The 18920-nt window shown below is 35.7% G+C and overlaps 2 protein-coding genes across 2 annotated transcripts; both read right to left on the reverse strand.

Moving 5' to 3' along the window:
- Window positions 1–598: 598 nt before the first annotated feature.
- Window positions 599–4496, reverse strand: ogfr2 (opioid growth factor receptor 2). The gene is made up of 8 exons (XM_048172623.1): window positions 4200–4496; window positions 3745–3813; window positions 3342–3380; window positions 3110–3164; window positions 2918–2996; window positions 2733–2799; window positions 2298–2446; window positions 599–2199 (listed from the first exon to the last, which is right to left on the reverse strand). The coding sequence occupies exons 1-8, from the start codon at window positions 4272–4274 to the stop codon at window positions 1809–1811; spliced, it is 924 nt and encodes a 307-aa protein (XP_048028580.1). The 5' UTR covers window positions 4275–4496; the 3' UTR covers window positions 599–1808.
- A 580-nt stretch (window positions 4497–5076) lies between these two features.
- LOC125256543 (opioid growth factor receptor-like protein 1) lies at window positions 5077–13144 on the reverse strand. The gene is made up of 9 exons (XM_048172622.1): window positions 12845–13144; window positions 12612–12680; window positions 11744–11800; window positions 8276–8330; window positions 8085–8163; window positions 7901–7967; window positions 7565–7713; window positions 6053–7460; window positions 5077–6004 (listed from the first exon to the last, which is right to left on the reverse strand). The coding sequence occupies exons 1-8, from the start codon at window positions 13043–13045 to the stop codon at window positions 6170–6172; spliced, it is 1968 nt and encodes a 655-aa protein (XP_048028579.1). The 5' UTR covers window positions 13046–13144; the 3' UTR covers window positions 5077–6004; window positions 6053–6169.
- Window positions 13145–18920: the final 5776 nt, after the last annotated feature.

Genomic DNA, 18920 nt, shown 5'->3' on the forward strand with positions numbered 1-18920 from the left:
TCCGTCCATGCAATTCATGCACTTTCTTAACCCTCTGGCCCTCTTCGTTTAGGAGTCACACTTGCCTTCTTTACGGTCAAAAGAGACCGAAGCCTTGAAATGTAACTTTTTTATTTTTCAGAAAAACCAATGTAATATATTTTTGTTCAATAATATTTTTTGAGGGTATTTTATGATACTATGCAATATTTATACAATTTTTAATAGCTATTTTTCCCCATTGAAAATAATACACAATTTTTTTCTAATATATTTTTTTATTATTATTTTTCAATTAAAGCAGTATTCCATGTTAAAATAGAGACAAAGCATCTAATATCCTTTTTTTTTTTAAGGTAAAGGTAGTGCCATCTGGTGGAAGTAAAAAAAAGAAAATCTTTTGTAATGCCATGGTGTAACCACTAGATTCAGTTCTATATAAAGTGGCTTATAAATTCTCTAGTGGTTTTTAGACACAAATACTTATTTTTATTAAGTTTTGGATTTGGATTTATACTTAGACATTCTCAAAGACTACTTTTTGTCAAGGTTTAGATGGTTTTTTGGTCAAGGTTTTTTGGTTTGAAATGTTGATTTGAAGTGTCAGTTTTTGCATTAATTTTACTACAGTCAAATCTGAACACAGAAGAGGGCATTTTGTTACACATAACATCAAAATTCAATAAAAATTATATAAAAAATAAACAGGTATGTTTTATTACATAAATCTGGGTCTGATCTGATTCCAACCTCTTATTTGAGTTTTGGCTCAATTTTACCATATTATTACAGCCACACCAGTTCATTTGTGTGTGTATAATGGTGTGTTATGTGTGTGTGTGTCTGTGATTGTGTGTAAGTGAGGTGTAGGGGGTTGGGTGTGTCTGTTTTGCGCTCTTGGCATTTAGGAGTGTCACCTCTTCATTGCGGTGCACTTTTTTTGTAGTTTGTACCAACAAAAGATTCTTGAGTTTTCGTATTTTTTCGTATTTCCCATTCATTTCCTATGTCGGTCATTTTTGACCGCAAATAAGGTAAGTGTGACTATTTTTTTTTACGACCCTTTAACATGTCCGAATCGTGTCCTTGATGTTCATATTGCTAATGCGACAAAAGTCACCAAGTGTCATCTCATTTCGATGAAGCTATGATTTCTAACATTTCTAAAAAAAAATTTGGGTCAGAACTGACTGAAGAGGGCCAGAGGGGTTATTAAATGGGCAAGGTTTTCTAGCATATTTTAACTGCTCAGTTAATTGTAATGGTATAAATCATTTTAGTGGTGGCCAAATGACATCATAAAATAAGTCAGAGCTATGCATATTCATACAAGTAAATATGAAGATACTTACTTCTGAAGATACATTTAACTCCCTGTCACACCATGATAGCATGCAAATATTTCTGCCTGTTTTTGCTCATGTGATTATCAGCCTATGCTTTTCCGCAAGACTGAAGCCGCCTCATGTGTAACGTGCTGCACTGTTACTTTCAGCTAATGAAAGAAGAATACTAACATTTTTTCTGGTGTTATTTTTTGATTGGTCTGGGCATTCTACAGCCCTTCATCAAACTTCTCAACACAGCCTGCCTCAGATTCTTTTTAAACAATGCACAATAAAAAACAGATTAACACTATCTGTGCCTAAATTCTGTTGGTAGTTTGCCCACTCTGCACAGTCCCAACCTGATGTGCGTTTCCCAAAAGCACCGTTAACCAACTATGGTCGCAACTTCTGTTGAATTCTATTGGTAACGACGGAACTTGTGATGATGGTTGGCTTTGGGAAACGCACCCCTGGTTAATTGGCCCACAAGGTGACATGATATCATCGTCGTGACGTGCATATGAGAGATTTAATGCTGAATGTATGCTCCGTTTTTTGTTTTTTTTGGGGTGGGCGCCCTGCACGCCCCTGGCAAGATTCCACCCTTGCCGTTTGCTTATGTCGCCCATGCCTAAATCTGCCACTGCCCCAGACAAACTGTTCCCGGGGCTTAAAATGCTCAAAGGCAAATCTAACCAGCTCTCGTCTCTCTGACTTGTCCAACACAGCAAACATAAAGTAATCTAATACACTTTGTTTCACATGCTGAAGTTGTCCATTAACAAGAGTTTCATGGAGGAAGAACCTGACCAGTGGGGCCTGGTAGTGCTTCAATCCTAGAGTCCCCAAACACTTCAGGATGCGTGTGATGCGCAGGTTGTTGTGTGAATATCTGCAAAAACAAAGAAAGAGACTGTGACCACTGGAAATGCCTAAATGTATTGAAACAACATGAAATTTAACAGACAGCATAAACAGGACAGTATAAACCTGTTCAAGTCCTTAAAGCGTTCCTTCCAGTTATCGGCACGTTTCACCTCTCCTGTTGTTTCATCGACCAAACGTATACCATAAAAATCCAGCATGAGCTTATATGATTCCACCAATTTCCTCTTTGCTGCTTCATCTTTACGAAAAAGCTGGAAATTGATTGATCAGTTGAATAGAAACATGTTTCTGTTTTTGTTTTTTTATCAATGCCTTAACAAGCTTATGAACTGAGACTGATGTTTCCTCCAAATATATATATATATATATATATATATATATATATATATATATATAGGTATATATTTAAATGCCTTAACCTTTCAAACTGAGATTGATGTGTACCCCAACATATAATTATCCCACCAGCCAAATACGTAAGTTTTTCAGCTTGTTGGTAAATAGAGTTGAAAAACTATCCAATTGTTTTAAACTGACCTTTATTTCCTTTTTTGTGAGCACATGTGCTCTCCAATTCATCCCTCGCTCTTGTATTGGAAACAACCTGCAAGTTTTGAAATGATCAGTTGAATGATGGTCATTTAAATGTTCTATAACATTTTCAGGATTCATAATAGTTAAAATATTTAAGAACTCATGGATGAAGTGATACAGGATCTTACCACTGAATGTAGGAGTGACAGTTTTCCAGTTTGTCATATCGACCCTTCCACTGCTTGTGAAATTTGTCAATGTGAAAGTCTGTGTGATCAAAGGTAATATGTTAAAGCATTTGCCTTCCCTGAATGGCACTTGTATTAGACACATAAAAATAAATTGTGCAATTTAAATATATAACGAGCACAATGACATACCATCAGGTGAAGATTTTATTAGACCTTGGTAAAACTCCAGGTTATAGAAGCGGCTCTTGACGACAACAACAACAACAACAACAACAATTAAAAAAAACAAAAAAGACTAAACCCATCTTTAAGCATCCGCTCTAAATCAAACCAGTTTGATGAGTGAATACTGTACACTGACATGTCAGACATTGCTAATTCTGAGTGTATAATGAATAGTAGAAACACTGGGATTACTTACTTGACCTGGTTCATCATCATCATCATCATTATCAAGGTTCTGGAATTAAAACAAACACAAAGTTATTTAGACTGAGTTCTTGCAATATTTATACATTTTTGTATGATTTAGATTCTCACCTACATTTTTCCTCATACAGTGTGTAGGAATGTGAGTCGGCATGTTAATTTTACATAGAGGAGTAGGGAAAGTAGTGTCATGACATCAAATGTTAAGAAGCTTTTCTTTATAGAAAACTCACATTTTTGTGACTGTATGCTTTATATGCTTTTTTTTTTTTTTTTTTTTTAATTTGAGAGTTATGAGATTATCCAAAATATATTTCCTTTCTCCTTGCTTAGATGATAAGTGACACAGCTTATAGACTTCCCACTCTTCCTTATGAAGGTAAAATGGAACTTACCCGGACACTATGCCGAAAGTCTTGCATGTCCTTTGCAGCATACATGTTCCTGCGACTCCTTCTGCAGATCTTTGAACAAATCACAAACGAGACAGCAGTTTGTAAAAAATAAATACAAAAATAAATAATATTCATAGAAATAGAAAGTGGGATAATATTCAATAATAATATTAACAATAAACAAATCATTCGACGGCAGATGTGTTACAGTCCAGTCAGGTGCGTTATTATTAGGCCAGTACTTCGTATAAAATCAAAAATCATAAAACCGATCGATAAACAATGACTTAAAACAAACAGAAGGTTGCTACAGTATGTGCACGTGATTATGCGCTATTTTAGGATTAATATCCAGGGAATTAATTAAAAAAGAAAAAGAAAGGTTGATTGTGTTTCAGGGCCTGAACTTTATTCAGACAAACAGCATATAGAACAAAACTGACATCCAAACATACCTTCTTGATTGGTGTTTTATATTCGTATTCATCCTCCCATGTGGAGTCAAACTCGCACTCAACATCTAACTCCATGTCAAGTATAGGCTATTGCTAACTCGGGTTACTACTACGGAAACGAGAAGTCTGAATATATAAAAATATTTTAGCAGACATAAGAACCAAGACTCTATAAAGAGCTCAACTTTCCCACTGTCAAGAGAAACTTAAAGTCGAAAGTCATGGTGAACCGAAAGTATTTCTAGTAGCCTACAGGTCAACAAAGAATGACACAACTTGTTGACTCAAGGGTTGCCAAGTATTCCATTAATGTTCATTAAAAAACGAAGGCTAGGATCTAAGGCAGGCTTTTACAGGTGTTTGCAATTGTGGCACGAAATAAAACAGCAGGATGAGACTAAACGGTTAAATATTTTTGCTCTTTGAATGATTAAAACTTTATTAACAATAATAATAATAATGTTCAACAAAAATTGTTTCATATTAAACAGAGAATACTCAGGCTATTCTCTCTTTCTATTTGCCTTTTCTTAAATTAATGCTGCCATAAAATGCAAAACAAAATGACAAGAAATGTTCACTGACAACTACTGATTCCCAATTAAACACATTTACCAAACAGATTTCCGTGTGCTAATACGTTGCATATTTAGTGACTTAAAGCTACAGCTAACTACATTTTAATTCCACTAGACAGAATTATTCTAATAAAGTGACAAGCAACACATTTTAGGGAGTTTCTATGCTTATGAAGAGTTTGTCGTTTACTTACCAGTGCAGTATGTTGTAAGTCAGTATTCCCCTCTGATCACGTGACAGAGAGAAGAAACGCTCTAATTTTTAGTGTCATTTTTAGTAACAATATTGTTGAAACAGCTTTTTATTTATTTTTTATTGATATATTAATGACATGTACTGTAGCTATGAATGTTCAGTGTGGTTTACAAAATGTTCTATTCTTATTTTTAGCATTTTATTAGTGGGAAGACATCATTTATTTGCTTCAGCAGTAAAAACCAAACCTAAATAGCAAACCAAAACAGCATAATTCTTAATAGACTTGAATAGAATCAACACTATGTATTTGATACAAAACATTCAAATTTAATTTTATAACACCAGTTTCTAATTCATCAAAGTCATCAATGATCTAAATCATGCAAATAAATATTCAACTTTCAAAAATATTCATGAAAATTCCAATATATTTCCAGTAATCTCAGTAAAAAAAGTAATCCGAGATAGGCTAAAAGCAGAGAAATTGGTGTTAATTTTCATAGGGCAATCTTGCACGATCATCACAAGTTTCATTGCTTCATTTCTTGTCAAGTTATCAGACGCAATGCCTTTTAGTCAGTGAAGAGACATTAACTTGCTTTTTACAGTACAATCCTATTAAAAAAATCATGTTTATGTAATATTACATTGCATTTACAAGGCAAGATAAATTTAACCTTTGTGATGTCATTTTCTCTTTTTATCTACAAAATTAAAACATATTCATATTTAGAAATCTGATTCTTTAACTTAAGCCAAAATTCAAAATGACATTCACATAGATCATATATTCATATAATTCAGAGGAATCAAACATACAAATTCATGAAACAACCTTTTTAAGTTCAACCTATATTTTAAGTTTTCCTATAACATCCTTGTTTCACTATACCTTCCCTCATTTCTATTTAGCAAATCAGATATTTAGACCCTCCTTCAGATTTATTATGAGAATTTGTCTCTTCATCACTACCAGTACTCGTCTCTTTTCTATAGTCTTAACTGCATTGACTGTCCTGATTTGGATCCTGTTCATCTTCATTATTTGTGCTTAAATCTGTTTTGACCTGCAGGTCTTTTCCACTGTTTTCTTCATTTACCATCCCTTTGACAAGATTACTGGCATCTATTTGGTTCACTTTATGTGTGCTATATTTCTAAGCTGGCTAAAATTTTCATTTTTGCTATGTACCTCACCTGACAGAAACATCATCATCATCATCACGAGACATGTTTTCTAGTGTCTTGTCAACACAATCATCATCATCACGAGACATGTCTTCTGGTGTCATGTCAACAACACCATCATCACGTGACTTGTTTTCTGTTGTCATGCCAACATGATCATCACCATCACTCATATCTTGATTTTGCTTTACACTTTTGCTTTCTGAGCTGCACTGACCGTCCTCATTTGCACCCTGATCACCTTCAGAATTGGTTCCCGTCAATTTGTTTGGACTATCTGGTTTATCTATATTCTGGTGATCTTTAGGTGTCTCATTTTCCATCCCTTCAGGAGGATGATTGGCATCTATTTTGCCCATTTCATCAGTGCTTTCATGGAGCTTTACCATTTCCTGCTCATCTTCTCCTTTTTTACTGCATTTATTTTCTGTAATCTGGCTGAGGTTTTCATTTTCTCCATGTACCACTTGAGAACCTGAGAGAATCTTCATGGGGTCTGAGTTTTCTTGGGACTTGAAGTGCTCTTCATTACTATCATTACTCTTCTCTTGATCTTGCTTTTCTACTTTTTTTGTGTTTGAACTGCATTGTATGTTCTCAGTTGGATCCTGTTCATTTTTGTCTGAACCTGTTTCGACTGACTGAATATCTATTGCCTCTTTTTCACTGTTTATATCATTTAGCGTATTCAATTCTTGTGTACTCTCATTGGTTTCCTTTTGCTGCCCATTTTCTCCAGTTCTATTCTGTGTAAGAGGGTCAAAGTTTTCACTTTCATTATGTACCTCCCCTGACTTCTTGGCATCACTAATGCTCACCTCTTGATTTTCCTTTACACTTTTGTCTTCTGAGCTGCATTGACTGTTATCATCTGAATCCTGTTCAACTTTATTATTTTTGGCTGAACCTATTTCAACTAGCTGCACAGTTATTGCCTGCTGATCTTTTTCACTGTTATCAGTCTCCCTTTGCTGCTTATGTTCTGCAGTATTATTGTCTTTATTCTCTTCATTTTTTATATCTACCTCCCTTGACAGTCTCTTCTTGGGGCCCCAGACAAACTGTTCACGGGGCTTGAAATGCTCAAAGGCAAATCTAACCAGCTTTCGTCTCTCTGATTTGTCCAATACAGTAAACATAAAGTAATCTAGTACACTTTGTTTCACACGCTTAAGTTGTTTCTTCTCAAGAGTTTCATGGAGGAAGAACCTGACCAGTGGGGCCTGGTAGCGCTTCAATCCTAGAGTCCCCAAACACTTCAGGATGCGTGTGATGCGCAGGTTATTGTGTGAATATCTGCAAAATCAAAGAAAGAGACTCTGAACACTGGAAATGCCTATAGAAGTATTGAAACAACATCATTAAAAGTCCACAAAAAGGAAAAACATGACAGTAAAAACCTGTTCAAGTTGCTAAAGCGTTCCTCCCAGTTATCAGCACGTTCCACCTCTCCTGTTGATTCATCGACCAAACGTATACCATAAAAATCCAACATGAGCTTATATGATTCCACCAATTTCTTCTTTACTTCCTCATCTTCACGGAACAGCTGGAAATAAATTGATCAGATGAATAGAAACATGTTTCTGTTTTTGTTTTTTTATCAATGCCTTAACAAGCTTATGAACTGATGTTTCCTCCAAAATATGACAAATCCTGTCAGCCAAATACTTATTTTTTAAAGCTGGTTGGCAAATAGAGTTGAAAAACCATCTAACTGCATGTTTTAAACTGACCTTTATTTCCTTTTTTGTGAGCACATGTGCTCTCCAATTCATCCCTGGCTCTTGTATTGGAAACAACCTGCAACATTTTGAAATGGCTAGTTAAATGATGGCCATTCAAATGTTTAAAGTACTTACAGTATATTAGTTAAACCATTTAACTAGAACTCATGGATGAAGTGTAACAGGATCTAACCATTGAATGTAGGAGTGACAGTCTTCCAGCCAGTCATATTGACCCTTCCACTCCTGGTGAAATGTATCAATGTGAACATCTGCATGAACAAAGGTAATATGTTAAAGCATTTGCCTTGCTTGAATGACACTTGTATTAGACAAATAAATACAATTGTGTAATTTAAATATAGAAAGAGCAAAATGCCATACCATCAGGTGAAGAATTTATTTTACCACGGTAAAACTCCAGGTTATAGAAGCTGTCCTAGACAACAACAACAGCAATAACAATAATAAAAAAACACTACATAAACCCATTCTCAAGCATCTGCTCCAAATCAAGACTACTTTGTGGGCTACAAAACCAGGTAGTTTTGTGTAAATGATACTCTAAAATAGGGGTGTCAAAGTTAATTTGTGCCCGGACTCAAAAGCGCTGACTAGAAATTAGACCGATTTCATCACTCATTATATGCACCAAAGCTTTCCTTATTTATCTATTTTCTTTAACCATATTATGTAACATACATTAAGTTTGTGCTGCAAATCATTTCATTAGTTCAATTTTATTTAGTGCAAAGCCTTCATTTAGGCTTTGCTAAATTACTAATGTTTTTTTTTTAGAAATTAGAACTGCTTATTATATTATTTTATAATACTTTTGTATTTATTGCTTTGAAAGAAGATAGATATAAAGTTTCACATTCCTATTTCCATAGTGACACATCAAGCTTGTCACTTGACACTTTGCATTTTATGACTGATGTATCGTTTTTTTTATTTAACTAGATTTTGTTATTTAAATACTTTTATAATGACCATGTTAGTTGATTAGTAACTTAATAATATATTGACTTTAGACAGTAACATATAATAATATAAGCAGAACTTATAGACATGTTTTGTAATACAACGTAGTGAATACAACATTTTTGTGTAATACAACGCTGTCAGAGCACATTGGATTTACAACACATAACTTATGTTTATAATGTTTATAGTAAAGTTTATAATTACACTAATTTTGTACTATTTTGCACATTTTAGTTCATATTTCATGGTGTCTCAAAATAGCACAGTTGAGTACACTTAGATGTTCTTAAGAAGTACTAAAGAAGAATATGAAGTACAAAATTAGTCCGCGAAAATAGAGCACTTTAAGTCATTTAGAAGTGATTATTTTTCACCTGGGGTAAGACGAGACTTTTACTAGAAGAATGGACCCGAAGAATGCCAAAACATGTAAAGTTAATTCTATGCCAATCTGTAATTTATATATAAATTTTATAATCAATGACGCTGTCTGTATTTATGTCATGTTTGCTTTGTTAGTTATGATGAAAGCGTTCATGAGAGTGCAGAAGTTGAATTGCAATGACGAGATCTCTGCATTCATGCACTCAACAGACATGTCTGTCATCGGCTACAGTGGTCATCACTGCAACCTTTCATGCGATAGGAGTACATCTAAATATAATGCTAATCAACACTTTTCACAATTAGCAGACCTGCCAACCTTGGAAAATTTAATGTAATTTTTTACATTTTTGATAATACAATACACTAAGCACACAAACCCATCTTCTTTAATCTAATTTTGACTGTTAAAGTTTTTTTTTTATTTGACACAATTAAAAATGTTACTACACCTGCTCAAAAGCATTTTTTTAATTCATGATTATTCTTGCATTGCATAATGTGTGCTTATACAAACCACAAGTAAATCACATTCATATATTTAATATGGACAAAATTTTTTGTTTGCAATTTCAAGAAGGCTATATTTACATACAACTAACCTGACAGTTGAGTCGTTCATACAGGTTTTGTAATGAAAACTAGTCTACAATTAAGAAACCCTTAGAAAATAGTAAACATTGAGTTTACATGTGATTCATTTAAAATACTTAATTTATTATTCCAATATCAAAATATGATACTAAATCCCACAGAAAAAAAGGGTTTCTATTTGTAGCGTGCTGTCTTTGAATTATAAACAAGACAAACATTCGCTGAATAAAAGGTTAGCCAATACAAACATATTTATAGAAAACAGTTGACAATGAATAGAAAGGACCAATAAGAGCAAACGCATCGAGTATTCAGGAATATCAAGAAGTTAGTCATATAACGAGGGGTTGTGTTAACTAAAGCGTCCGTCATTTACCGAATCTTAAAAACACGGGTGGATAGTTAAAAATCTTTTCTGACAAAAAAAAATAACACAAGCAAGAATAAATTTTAAACCAAACACGGCAATTTTCATTTTACCTCTCTGTGCGCGCACGCGTTTGTGTTTATGAGAGAGGGCTCGCGCAGCATTGAGACAACGGTCACGTTAAATGCATAAGTAACTAATGTCATAGTTTTCATACAAAATAAGTAGGCTATGTAACATAATTAGTTACTTTAGTTAGTATTAACATAATAACGCAACACATGTAGGCTATATATGTTTCTCAACACTGAGAATAAATAAATAAACGCCTGTTTCTCCAGACTCGCGCTTGTCAGTCAGTCACACATCACAACATTTTCATAATCAGCGATTTCAATTTTATTTAGATTTGTTGTTCAACATTACTTGTACATTTTATACTCGTTTACCTTAAGGTGTCAGAAGTACCATGACTGCTGTATTGTCCTCGCTTGAGAATTCAGTCACAGACGGCGGGAGTGGAAGGAGGGATCGAGCGGGATTTTGTATTGCTGTCGATTTGCAGTCTCTTTTTATTGATAGGCTGTACGCATTTGTCAATCATCCCCTCTTGCTATTTAGGGAAATGAACCCAGCGCTCAGATTGGTCGAACTCTTTTGCTGGATTTGAGTACTAGGCGTGCACAGAGGAGTCACCGGGTTTTTGCGTAGTATAGAATGACAAATCGTACCAGCGTACTTTGAGGTCAAAATGCGTACCTGGTACGCAAAATGCGTACATGTTGGCAGGTCTGAATTAGTTCATCTTGACAGCTGTAATATCAAAAACGTAGTAAAAGTTTTCGAAAGAGTTCCATATGTAATACTTATTTCATATGCAAAGATGTTAGCCAATCATAGCAGTGGATGTTTACACTGAAGTCTCACAGCAGACACGCCCCTTCTAACAGAGCGTTCAAATCAGAGGGCTAAAATCAGGGTAGAAAATGGACTTTTATTTCTAAATTCTAAAGTGCACCTCAGGAAACATAAAAAATGCAGTTCATCATGACTCCTTTAATGTTTTTACTAGTACGTAGATGTATTTAAATGTCGGAAACCTAAAATAAATATTACGTTGTTGAATACACTGAACAGTTGTGATATATGACAACTAAAGTCGTCTCTGGCTCAGTGCTGCCAGTCAAAGAGCAAAAGCAGATTTGAATTTTTCAGTTCATCACATCATGCACTGAATGTTTTGAACATATGTGTGATACACGTGAAAGGTTAATATTCACAATAAAAACACTACCTGATTGGCTGGACAGCACTATCTGAGACGTTTCATTCATACATTTTTTTAGAAATTAACTCGCATATAACGAGGTAGAAATAATACACAATGACAGTATAATTAAATTATCTTGTGGGCCACATGAACTTAGGTTTTGGCCTATGTGTTTGACATGTGCTCTAAACACAGTAGCAAGCTAGAAGTAGCAAATTGTGTAATATTAGAAACAGGATGCATTACTTACTTCACCTGCTTCGTTGTCATCATCATCGTCATCATCATCATCATCATTATCTAAGTCCTAGTGTCAGAAACAAACACAATCATGTAAGAATGAATTCTGAGAAACAACAGTCCACAGCAGGTTTTCCTTTTTTGATCTAGATACTCACTTGTTGTTTCAGTGAAGGAATGTGAACAGACAAGCTAATTAAAGGAGAGTGGGGTAAGACATGTCAGTGGGTAAGTTTATGAGTTACACTTATAATCAGATATAGCATAAAATATGCATGTTTGGCGTGCTGTCCGAGGAGAGGGCTCAGAGCTCAGAATTTGGTCCGAACTCTAGGCCCCATTGACTGTTTGGCTACCTATATTATTCAAATAAATTCATACAGATTTGGGACAACTTGAGGGTGAGTAAACGATGACAGAAATTACATTTTTGGGTGAACTATCCCTTTAATAAATGTGCACACTATTTGTCATGACACTATTTGTCCTTATTTATCTATTTTCTTTAACCATATTATGTAACAAACATTAAGTTTGTGCTGCAAATCATTTCATTAGTTCAATTTTATTTAGTGCAGGGCTTTGCTAAATTACTAATGTTTTTTTTTTTTAGAAATGCGAACTGCTTATATTATTTCATAATAGACTTTTGTATTTATTGCTTTGAAAGAAGACAGATATAAAGTTTCACATTCCTATTTCCAGAGTGACACATCAAGCTTGTCACTTGACACTTTGCATTTTATGACTGATGTATCATTTTATGTTTATGAGTTACACATACGTTTCACCTCATTTCTCCTTGTCAAGAAGGAAAATGCATTAAAAAGTGGCACATCTTACCCCACCCTTCCTTATATGAAGGTAATGGAACTTACCCGGACTCTATGCCGAAAGTCTTGCATGTCCTTTGCAGCATACATGTTCCTGTGACTCATTCTTTTGTTCTTTAAACACACATAGAAATCCAAAATGAGACAGTAGTTTGCAAAATCTTTTCATATAGAAACTGAAAGTGGGAACAATAGTAAATGGTATAAAATGGTATAAAATTCAGTGAATAAACGTTGCATAGTTACAATAGGGGGGAAAAATAAAGCTTCAAACTTACCTTCTTTCTTGGTTCTTTATTTTTGTGTTCATCCTCCCATGTGGAGTCTAACTCACACTCATCATCTGACTCCATGTTAATTTGGCGAATATATCGCAAACGCAGGTTACTACGAAGAAAACGCCAAAACGAAGTAGTCAACGTACGTACAAATCGTAACACACGACAGAGCAAAGACTTCAGAAGCTTTATTAAGCACATCAAACGAAAATTCCGAATAACAAGACGAACTACCCGTACTCAACCCTCCCACTGTCAAGCGAAAACGAAAGCTGAAGCTAATGGTGAATCGAAAGCATTTATGGTACAATTCAAGGAAGAACAAGTTAACTCGAGGGTTGCCAGATCTTACTTAAATGTTCTGCCAAAAACGTAAAATAAGTTCATGTTTGTTGAGTATAAAATAATGTTTCCCACCAGAGAATCGCATTACCTTTTAATATAGCACAAAATGGTACAAAATTAAAGTTTATTAATTATATACATGTGTGATGAGGTGTGTGTTTGGCTATTAGCACCAACACTGGTAAAACATTCTGTGTATTCTAGGCACCGAACTGTTCACCCTATTCATTCATGACTAGGGTCTGGCATGAAGATGCTTGAATGCTCTTGTGCACATCATGCTGTGTAGTGCCTAGCAGTGTGTATATGGCCATACAGGATTGATGTCTCCATTGGGGTCATGGCTCCTGATGCTTTCTGACCTTTCTGAATATATAGAGTCTGAGAAAGCTTTTAGCATCTTGAGTGCTGGACCTTTACCGCATGCTCATTTTTGGTTTTAAGGTCTTTGTTGATCTGTTGATAACCTGAAATGGAATATACTGTACATCCTAGGTGATATGGTACATTTCTTAATCTTGTAGTAGCCTACTGATGTTGTACAGAAATGAAATTGAGCAATGTAAACATATGCAACACTTGCTGGAATCCAAATTTCAATCAAGGTATTTCCTGACAACTTTTGATTTAATACAGTAGTTTCCGCTCAAATCTATTAAGTTAAGAAAAAGAGAAATTTCAAGTTGATCTGTGACATTGTCAAAAGCTGTTCAAACTGGTAAACACCGATTTTTGATATATATCAAAAAGCATGAGTCAATGCAATACTTTTTTTCCTCAAGATTTGGCAAGAAGGAAAACTGTGAAATGCTGAAAATATTGTTTTAATAATGCATATAATTTATACACTTCTAAACAATGACCAAACTTATGCTATAATACTTTAGTATTTTATATATATAGTATGCAACTCACTTTTATAAGCACTTATCAATAGCATGTCTGTAGTGGCCCCTAGTGGATGCATTTGGGAACAACGTTAGGTTTTCATTCTAACCAGTTGGGTTTGTAATTTGTAGCTTTGGAATGTGCCTAAGCAGTTACAAAGATAATAAGTATGATAGATAAGAGGTACAATAGGTCTATGCACTATGTAAAATGTATTTTAAAGTTTTGATTTCTAAGTTAACAAATTAAGTGTAAATGTTTTCACATGATCACTGGGTGTAGGACATCAGTAAATGACTGTGGCATTTAAATGGCAGTGTTTCCCAAATGAAACAAAACAGCTGATAGCTTGAAAGATGTGTGTAATGTAGAGAACTATGTTTAGAGTTTTGCAAAAAGTTTGTTTTACAATAGCAAACTTAGTTTAAAGCATGTAATGTGCTTGTAGTTTTGCAGACGATTCGGTACATGAGTGAATGGTTTCACTGAGTGGGTCTTAAGTAAAAGTTGAGTAGAAAACTGTAAGAATTAAAATTATTCATATAATCAACTGTTGTTAGTCTAGTTTTTAATAACAGTTAATTTTTCAATATCAATTAGGTACACAACATATGGTTATTACCAATAGTTGTGGAGTCAATGAATCAAGGTGATTCAATGAATCACTTTCTGTTCTTCTTCAGAAATCCAACAGTGGCCTTAGATGTGTGTTTAGGATCATTGTCATGTTGGAAAAATGCACAGCGACCAAGGGCATGGAGTGATGGTAGCATCTTCTCTTTCAGTATAGAGCAGTACATCTGTGAATTCATGATGCCATCAATGAAATGCAGCTCCCCGACACCAGCAGCACTCATGCAGCCCCACATAAGGACACTGATACCACCATGTTTCACTGTTGGCAACATGCATTTTTCTTTGTATTCCTCACCTTTGCGACGCCATACAGTTTTGAAGCCATCAGTTACAGAAACATTTATCTTGGTCTCATCACTCCAGAGTATAGAGTCCCAGTAGTCTTCATCTTTGTCAGCATGGGCCCTGGCAAGGTGGGCTTTTTTGTGCCTGGGCTTTAGGAGAGGCTTCTTTCGTGGACAGCACCCATGCATGCCATTCCTCTGCAGTGTACGCAGTATTGTGTCACGGGAAATAGTCACCCCAGTTTGGCTTTCTACTTCTTTAGATAACTGCAGTGAACTTGCATGCTGATTATCTTCAACCCTTCTCATCAGAAGACGCTCCTGTCGAGGTGTTAACTTCCGTGGACGACCTGGACATCTCTGTGAGATGGTTGCAGTTCCATCTTTTTTAAATTTTTGTTCAGTATTACTTTTGCTTCAGTATTCTGACTGATAAGCTTTGTTGATCTTCTTGTAGCCTTCACCTTTCTGGTGTAAAGAAATTATTTTCTTTCTCAGGTCTTGTGACATTTCTTTTCCATGTGGTGCCATTGCTGACAGCATGAAATGGGAAGGGGTTTTAACACCCCTTTATAGTCAACTGTCTGCTGGACACCTGTGTAATGAATAATTAGACTCACCTGTGGTTGAATTCTTGTTAAATTAGACATTTGTAGTCTAATTTAGCTTTGCTCCAGAGACTTTCAGTGGGGTGTACTCATTTTTGTACACCCCACTGAAGGCACATGAACTGTCATTAAAGTTCATGTGCCTGCCTTTACATGCACATGAACTTTAATGACATCCCATTCTTCATCTGTAGGGTTTAATATGGAGTTGGCCCACCCTTTGCAGCTATAACCGCCTCAACTCTTCTGGGAAGGTTTTCCACAAGGTTTAGGAGTGAATTTTTGACCATTCTTCTAGAAGCGCATTTGTGAGGTCAGGCACTGATGTTGGCCTGGCTCGCAGTTTCCACTCTAATTCATCCCAAAGGTGTTCTATCGGGTTGAGGTCAGGACTCTGAGCAGGCCAGTCAAGTTCCTCCACACCAAACTTGCTCATCCATGTCTTTATGGACCTTGCTTTGTGCATTGGTGCACAGTCATGTTGGAACAGGAAGGGGCCATCCCCAAACTGTTCCCACAAAGTTGAGAGCATGAAATTGTCCAAAATGTCTTGGTATGCTGAAGCATTAAGAGTTCCTTTCACTGCAACTAAGGGGCCAAGCCCCAAAACAACCCCACACCATAATCCCCCCTCCACCAAACTTTACACTTGGCACAATGCAGTCAGGCAAGAACCGTTCTCCTGGCAACCGCCAAACCCAGACTCGTCCATCGGATTGCCAGACAGAGAAACGTGATTCATCATTCCAGAGAACACGTCTCCACTGCTCTAGAGTCCAGTGGTGGCGCGCTTTACACCACTGCATCCGGCGCTTTTCCATTGCACTTGGTGATGTAAGGCTTGAATGCAGCTGCTCAGCCATGGAAACTCTCTACACACTGTTCTTGAGCTAATCTGAAGGCCAGACAAAGTTTGGAGGTCTGTAGATATCGACTCTGCAGAAAGTTGGCGACTTCTGCGCACTGTGCGCCTCAGCATGCGCTGACCCCGCTCTGTGATTTTACGTGGCCTACCACTTCGTGGCTGAGTTGCTGTTGTTCCCAATTGCTTCCACTTTGTTTTGATACCACTAACAGTTGACTATGGAATATTTAGTAATGAGGAAATTTCACAAATGGACTTATTGCACAGATGGCAACCTATCACGGTACAAGGCTTGAATTCACTGAGCTCCAGAGAGTGACCCATTCTTTCACAAATGTTTGTAGAAGCAGTCTGCATGCGTAGTGCTTGATTTTATACACCTGTGGCCATGGAAGTGATTGGAACACCTGAATTCAATTATTTGGATGGGTGTCCCAATACTTTTGACAATATAGTGTATATATATATATACAAACCCCATTTCCAGAAAAGTTTGGATGTTTTATGAAATGCAATAAAATCAAGAATCTGTGATTTGTTAATTCTCTTGAACCTTTATTTAATTGACAAAAGTACAAAGAAAAGATTTCCAATGTTTTCATTGCCAAATTAATTGTATTTTGTAAATATAAACACATTTTGATTTTGATGGCTGCAACACACTCCAAAAAAGTTGGGACAGAGGCACGTTTACCACTGTGTCACATCACCTTTCCTTTCAATTACACTTTTTAAATCCTAATAACCATGGACTTTCTATGAAAGATGTCATCCTGAGGGCAGTATATGTCTCTGTACAATCCTAATATATGCCTCCACATAAATGGCATCTTCACACATATGCAAGTCACCCCTGCCGTTTACACAGATGCACCCATATACCATGAAAGATGTTTTCTTTTGCACTTGTTGCTGATGAAATTCTGGATGGTTACTTTCATCTTTGGGACTACGAACTCGATGTCCTTTTTTTTTTTTACCCAGAAACAAGCTTAATAATGGACTCATCTGTCCACAGCACACATTTACATGGTCCTTTGGACCCTATAATATGAGCTCAGGCCCAGAGAACTCACTGGCATCTGTGCATAGAATTGATGTATAGATTTATCCTTGTGTAACAGAGATTAAAGTTGCATTTCATGATGCAGTGGCAGACTGTGTTCAGTGACACTGGTTTTCCATAGTACTCAAAAGCCCATATGGCTGTATTTAACAAAGCAGCATGACAGTTTCTCATGCAGTGCCATCTGAGGGCTCAAAGGTCACACACATTCAACTGAAGTCTCCTGCTTTGATGTATGCATACTGAGATTTCTCTGGATTCACTGAAGTTTTTTCACAATATTTCACAGTCATCAAAATCAAACTTTGTTTGTATTTACAAAATACATTTAGGTCAGCGAAAACATTGGAAATATTTTCTTTGTACTTTTGTCAGCTAAATAAAGGTTAAAGAGAGCATTTTAATACTTTAGACTTTAAAATAGATGCAAAAATTAACTAAAAAGGTATTTTGGAGTAAATGTATTCTACTACTAATTAAATAGGCACGACTATTCAGAATTGTTAATGTAATTATTTTTGTTTTGTCACAAAACTTGTGATGTTGTGCATTCTGGGGTAATACATTTCCACTGCAGTGTGACTGTGGAGCTTATTGGAATTCATTAATTTCCTCTTCCTGTCATTAAAGTTGATGTACTGAAAGGGAATCAATTCTTAAATTTAGAATTTTGTTATGACACAATCGATTTCAAATTGATGTTTCAGGCAGTTTGACATGCTGTGGACTGACTCCCTTCTTATAACTTAGAACATCAGAACATGAGCCACTGACATAAAGGTGAGAGAAGTTCAGGAACATGTCACTCCATTGACAACCATTGTCTTGTGACATCTAAGAACAATATGACAGCATCAACTTAATCTATTTACTATACACATAGTCATTTCAGATGACTTGGATCCATAAGCACTGTAAATTCTGTTATATTAGTATATGGTTCTCTGCTGTTTATTATTATCTTTTTAATTTTTCTGTTCTCAAAACACTCCCATTTCTCAGTACATCATAGCTTCACTTGTTCTGGAGGAAGTTTTTTTGTGTGTGTGAATTTGGTGGTTTTATATATATATATTGTTGCAATAGTGTATTATTAACAGCAGATGGCTCTGTGTCATAAACCTTTTCTCAAAGCAGTCACTGCAAGACCTAATATCACTATGGCTCATCATTCTCCGAGCTATTCAAATACCTGCTGCTAATACACTTGTCAAATGACACATTTGGAATCAGATATAAAACCATTTATATAAAACCCTTTCACACCAGGATTAAGTCTGAATGAAATATTAGCTCAGCTTATGAATGCTAGTTAGTTAATCAAGTCTGTCACCAAGAAAGAGGTTATGTTAATATATTAAAAAGCTGTTTTCAGTATCATTTG

Source organism: Megalobrama amblycephala, linkage group LG21 (assembly GCF_018812025.1).
Source record: "Megalobrama amblycephala isolate DHTTF-2021 linkage group LG21, ASM1881202v1, whole genome shotgun sequence".
NCBI classification, from domain to species: domain Eukaryota; kingdom Metazoa; phylum Chordata; class Actinopteri; order Cypriniformes; family Xenocyprididae; genus Megalobrama; species Megalobrama amblycephala.

What these genes read in the sequence shown, in the direction of transcription:
- LOC125256543 (XM_048172622.1), bottom strand. Translation starts at nt 13,045, where the DNA reads ATGTGCTTAATAAAGCTTCTGAAGTCTTTGCTCTGTCGTGTGTTACGA. An exon ending in ATAAAGAACCAAGAAAGAAG is followed by an intron (nt 12,681 to 12,844) that starts GTAAGTTTGAAG and finishes GTGTGTTTAAAG; the next exon opens with AACAAAAGAATGAGTCACAG. An exon ending in ACTTTCGGCATAGAGTCCGG is followed by an intron (nt 11,801 to 12,611) that starts GTAAGTTCCATT and finishes TTCTGACACTAG; the next exon opens with GACTTAGATAATGATGATGA.
- ogfr2 (XM_048172623.1), bottom strand. Translation starts at nt 4,274, where the DNA reads ATGGAGTTAGATGTTGAGTGCGAGTTTGACTCCACATGGGAGGATGAA. An exon ending in TCACAAAAAAGGAAATAAAG is followed by an intron (nt 2,447 to 2,732) that starts GTCAGTTTAAAA and finishes ATCAATTTCCAG; the next exon opens with CTTTTTCGTAAAGATGAAGC. An exon ending in CGCTTTAAGGACTTGAACAG is followed by an intron (nt 2,200 to 2,297) that starts GTTTATACTGTC and finishes TTGTTTTTGCAG; the next exon opens with ATATTCACACAACAACCTGC.